Source organism: Boleophthalmus pectinirostris, unplaced genomic scaffold, assembly GCF_026225935.1.
Source record: "Boleophthalmus pectinirostris isolate CB_2022bp ecotype Guang Dong unplaced genomic scaffold, ASM2622593v1 HiC_scaffold_3, whole genome shotgun sequence".
NCBI lineage: Eukaryota > Metazoa > Chordata > Actinopteri > Gobiiformes > Gobiidae > Boleophthalmus > Boleophthalmus pectinirostris.
The window spans coordinates 34,943,144-34,948,742 of NW_026571299.1; the positions used below are offsets into that span (position 1 = coordinate 34,943,144).

Genomic DNA, 5,599 nt, shown 5'->3' on the forward strand with positions numbered 1-5,599 from the left:
GCACACTGTATATGAGGACCATTGCCGTGGCAACTGGACAACAACTGTAATTTGGAGGCCACAACAGCAAATCCTGTCGGCGTAAATCTAGTTTCTGAGGACATTGTTTTATCATTACCACAAGAAATCAATTTGGTTAAAAATATAAGTAATGTGTCATATTCTTATTAATTATACTGTCCCTGATATGATATGTTTTTTTTTTAACATTTTCAACCTCTAAAACCTTTTACACAGTAGTAAAAAAATGTAATTTTATTAATGTCTTCTCCCAATTTTTTCATATAAGGTTTAGGAGCACAGTGTTGAACTAGATTATTCCCATGTTTCCCATGGCAGAATGCATACATTTTGTATTTAACAACTACCAGAGTTTTTTTTTCTTAATCACACATTGATTTTGAAAAACATTGCATTTTTTTATTGGTCTCAAACACAAAAACCTGTAGTTCTGAATGCTGCATACACTCAGGGCATTCTTTTCCCACTTGTAAATGCTTGTGAACATGTACACTGAACTGTGAAATCAAATATTATCTAATAACAATTGCTATATTTGTCAGAAAACCATAATTTGATATTTTAGTGACATTTCTTGTATGACCAATTAAAATGGAAAAGCACAATCCACTCTGCCCAAATTGTATCATGACCATCTTTAATAATAGCCCAATTAAATGCAGCTATTTATATACCTCAGTAGCAATGAATAACATGTGTATGTGTTAGGTATGTTACCTGGTGGGGCACTAGGACCCTGTGGAGGAGGCGGCTCGTGCTCCTGGCTGCCTCCTGCTTCATCTCTGCAGTCACAGAGTGGAGGAGAGCAGGGGCTGAGCTGCTGTGCCTTTGGAAGTGCTTTAGCATCACCATCGTCTCCTCAGTAAAATATGTCTACCACCTTTGTCATCATCTGGGGAGAGGATGCAAGCAGAGACACATCAAGGCTAGCCTACAGGACCTGCATGTTTTCAAAGAACACTGATTGATGTCCACTCCACACTGAGCAGGGGGAGCTACCAGTTTTTCATCTTAAGAGACTAAAAGCAGCAGACAGCAGCATCAAGAAATACTTTTGGATCAGGTACATATTTTTCAATTTCCTGTCTCTCAAATGTAAGGTCCTATTGTCAGAATTAAAGTGTGTGCTATGAAGCATGGACCCAGCTTTTAAGAATGGGTGTAACATGATAGTTATTAAACATAATCGTGTAGGAGGTAGGTAGATATGACTATACTGGGGAAGAGGCTTAGAATGTATTGGGGGTGCCTATGTTAAAAGAGAATCCAGGTGATGTGACACATGAATGCTGGAAGAAGGCGACCACAAAATAGTGGGACTGGTTACATATGGGAGTGAGGGATTTCATAGCTTCATAGCACAACAAGCTATCACATTTTTCTAAAGGCTATTATTGTACCTGCCTCCTACCTACATACTAATCCACTACACCTATGTACACAGTGTCGAGGCCTGGAACACTTTGTGTACATATTCAACATGAGCTCTAAGGTGGGAATGTTAAGGCCCATTAAACTGACATAGTCACTGATGTGGGACTGTAACGTGTGCCACATCATTAAAGTTATTCCTATTCTAGCATAGGATGTATGCTAAAAATGTTCTTATCACCTACATTGGCTGAATACATATTTTTTCTTTATTAAAGTTGTATTCATAAGTAAAAATAAAGAAGAGTTTTTAATGTACTTTCATGTTAGTATGAGCAAATAACTAGTTCATTAAAGTTCTATGTTGCCTACCTGACCCTGTTAAATGTTGATGTTTCACAAGTCTATAAAAGGTAACAGATTTTATATATTTGTGTTTGTAGCTGTTTTATGGAAGAATTATAGTGTACTTGTATTACATGTACAAAACACATGTACTAACCTGTGTATGCTGTTTTGTTCTTAGGAAGTGTATACCCTAATGGCCACTCATTACTCTAAGTCACCCACCTTTGGACTGCCCACCACCTTGTGACCTTGTTTTGAGCCCCTGTTTTCCGTCGTTCTTCCTGACGCAGAAGGATGGGTGATGGGCCTGTGAGCTGTCTCGCCTGCCTGCCTCGTCCCACCCTCCAATGGAGTCGCTGTGGAACTCCTCCCAGTCCCCTCCACTGTCCAACACTTCAGCCTCGGCGCTGGCTGAAGGGTGGGCTGTGTCCCAGGCTCTAGCTCTGGTGGCCATGCTGTTGATGGACCTGGTGGCAGTAGTGGGGAACATAGCTGTGATGGCGGTCATTGCTAAAGCTCCTCAGCTCCATAAGTTTGCCTTCGTCTTTCACCTGTGCTTGGTGGACCTTCTAGCTGCGCTGGTCCTCATGCCTCTGGGAATGCTATCGAGCCGAGCCTTCTTCGGAGAGGCTCTGTGCCGGAGCTACCTCTTTCTCAGTGTGTGCCTGGTCAGCGCTGCTATTCTGTCCATCTCTGTCATCAATGTGGAGCGTTACTACTACATCATACACCCAATGCGCTATGAGGTCAAGATGACAGTGGGTCTGGTGGCCTCTGTGCTGGTGGGCATCTGGGTGAAGGCCCTCATCATGTCTGCACTGCCGCTCATTGCGTGGTTCCTTCAAGGGGGAAAAGCTCCTCTGCTAGAGAGTGGTAGTGTGGGAGCGGGAGGTGGTGGTTCGGTCCCCTCACCCCCGACTCAGGGCCACCGGCGCTGTTCCCTCCACTGGACAGGAGGGGGCTCCAACCGCTTGGCCTTCATGGTTCTTTTCACACTTGTTTACTTCCTGTGTCCACTACTTGTTATCCTGGTTGTGTACTGCAATATGTTCAAAGTGGCCCGTGTTGCAGCAATGCATCATGGGCCTTTGCCGACCTGGATGGACACGCCTCGTCGTCAGCGCTCTGAGTCTATGAGTAGTCGTTCCACCATGGTCACCAGCTCTGGTACAGGCAGCGGGACAGGTAGAGCAACTCCTCAGCGGCCCTTTGGAGGGGGGAAGGCAGCTGCGATCCTGGCTGCAGTTGGAGGTCAGTTCCTGTGCTGCTGGCTGCCATATTTCTCCTTCCACTTGTACTCTGCTCTGGCCTCCAGCTCCCCGGCTGCCCTTGCCTCATTGGAGGAGATCGTCACCTGGATTGGTTATTTCTGTTTTACATCCAACCCTTTCTTCTACGGCTGTTTAAACAGGCAGATCAGAGAGGAGCTGGGGAAGCATTTGCCTTGTCTGTTCCGACGTTCTGGGGTGGAGGTGGAGGAGAGGCTGCCCAGTCGGGATGGTTCCATAGAAGAGAACTTCTTGCAGTTTCTTCAGGGCACTGGGTGTAACCTGGACCCTCAGAACTCCCACAGCACTTCAAGCCCCAAAGGAGAAGGTTGCTGTCCTGCAGCTCAGGCTCTGCCTCCTGAACCTCCACAGCCAATCCCAGTTGATTTCCGTATTCCTGGACAAATTGCAGAAGAGACCTCTGAGTTTACTGAGAGTGACCAAGTAAAAAATAATCATATATATACAGAAAACTAAGCTTTTATCACAGGCGCTGTATTTTTGAAAATAAGTCTTCAGATAAAATATGTTTCAGGTGTTGCTTTAATTAAGGTGTACTCCTCTAAATGCTACAGAGCAAGATATTTAAAATAACTGAGTATGCACTTTGCTTCATTAGTTTTAAATGGATATAAAACATCAAGAATTTTCCATACAGTAAAGCTTTTGTACGCATTTTAACAGTTGAACAGGGATTTAATATTTTACTTTGTTTTTTCTGATGGCCTTCCATGCAACCACTCAGCTCTGTACAGAAAACTACTACTCAGTGAATGAACTGTTGAGATTTTGTCTTAGTCAGTAAGTTTACATTAAAACAGTATGAAACTTGGCAACATTTGCTCTAATACAAAACAAACTGAATGTGATTATACTTCTGTAACACTTCCCTATTGTTATTCCACATGTAAGACAATTATTGTGTAACATTTTAGATTGATGTTGACTACTCTGAAGTAGAAGATTTAGTACACAGAAATTACACATTAAAAGTAAAACATAAAATCAACATTTAGTGGATCATAATCTTAAACTTGCCTTGATTCATTGGGATGCCCTCAGTGATTTGACAATGCACAAAACAGTTTACAGATTGACCATTATTTCTTGCCCCTGATGTTATAATTATAAATTTGATCTGATGTAGTTACATCTTCAGGTTCTTTTAAGTGTTGTTTTTACCCCATACTGTATGATCATATGTGCAGAATAAAAAAAACTACAGTATTAGGATATTCATTACAATCCATATGTAATTTGTGTCATTATACTTTTTCTTGTGAATATTGGATCACCTCAGAATTCATGTGCCTCTTAGGTTTTAGTTTTGTTTTTGATAAGTTTAAGTTTTGATATGTTCAGTACTGTTTTATATCAGCAGTTGACTTGTATGCAGTCTGTAATGTTGGGTTTAAAGCAGTTTTGATGCATTGTTTACTGTGCTTCTGAGAGTATTTCTCTCACAGGCAAAATTGTCAGCAATGATTCCTGTGCATTTATATAAAAAACTGCATCATTTAAGTGAGATGGACATGTTTGACTGAAAGGATTTTTACCATGGAAACAGGGTTTTAAAGCTATTTTTATCTACGAGTTCAGAAAATTTTTAATACAAAAACTGAAATGATCTTAATATTTTTTGTCATTTGTCTAAATAATACTGTGAATAATCTTGAATGTTTGTGTTAGGATTTTCACTTGTTAAGAATTTTTTTTGTACGCTGTGCTCAAAGTAAAGAATGACTTCCATTGTACTTTAAAGATGAATGTGTGCAGATTCAGTGCGGTATGTGGAAATAAAAGGTTTCTATGTTTATAAGTTAACACAGTGATTATGATGATGCTCTTTCATAGTATTCTTTGCAGTCCTGATAACGAGACAGTAGCCAAAACCACTTGTGTTGTAGTTTTTCACTGAAAATTACGTTTGCCATAGACCTCACACTTCCAGAGATGGACCTCCATCAAACGCCCCCAGCCTCTCTAGTTTCCGCCCATGACATCCCCATGGCAATTATTACCTAGTGACATTTCTTTGTGTTCCTGTGGGTGGGAGGGGGAGCCTGCAGATAAAGACACCCTCCCTACCCTCCAAATACATGTTGGACTCCTCACTGGCTAAGAGTACAACACTTACTTAAAATGCAAAGGCCCTATATGTAAGTCAGTATGCATTTCTGCAGTTTTGATTGTGGCTAAATTATGGGGTCTGGAGAATTCTGTTGGTTAATTTAGGCAATAAAACTTTTTTTTTTCTTTCATATTTAGTGTCAAAGTAGCCTGTGAGCTGTGCAGTAGGCCCCTTCTCTTTAGTTGATTTAAAGTGAAGTATTGACCTGGTCTTCCACCTGGTTCCCTCCATGTTTAGTGCCTATTTTAGATCAGGTTTAATCTGGGTTTAGGCCTTTTGACTGAACTGTGTCTACGTGTTGCGCAGCTTGACTTTTGAGATTGATCATAAATTGAGACCACACTAGGAGGTGCAGCATGGACTTTACTCCATGGATCTACAGTTCTATGCTTTACATTCAGTCATTTTTATTTTTATTTTTTTAAATCGCAGTACTTCCTGTAAATCATCTCACATATCT

General features: G+C 41.1%; 2 protein-coding genes across 2 annotated transcripts in view; one reads left to right on the forward strand and one right to left on the reverse strand.

Moving 5' to 3' along the window:
- Positions 1–873, reverse strand: part of LOC110168651 (sodium-dependent neutral amino acid transporter SLC6A17-like) — an 8,889-nt gene extending 8,016 nt beyond the window's left edge. Inside the window, exon 1 of the mRNA XM_055160345.1 lies at positions 739–873. Within this exon, the coding sequence (XP_055016320.1) occupies positions 739–873 (135 nt within the window). The remainder of the gene's footprint in view (positions 1–738) is intronic.
- On the forward strand, positions 317–4,294 carry LOC110168787 (G-protein coupled receptor 61-like). Its single transcript, XM_020934274.2, has 2 exons — positions 317–1,084; positions 1,919–4,294. The coding sequence occupies exon 2, from the start codon at positions 2,088–2,090 to the stop codon at positions 3,483–3,485; it is 1,398 nt and encodes a 465-aa protein (XP_020789933.1). The 5' UTR covers positions 317–1,084; positions 1,919–2,087; the 3' UTR covers positions 3,486–4,294.
- Positions 4,295–5,599: the final 1,305 nt, after the last annotated feature.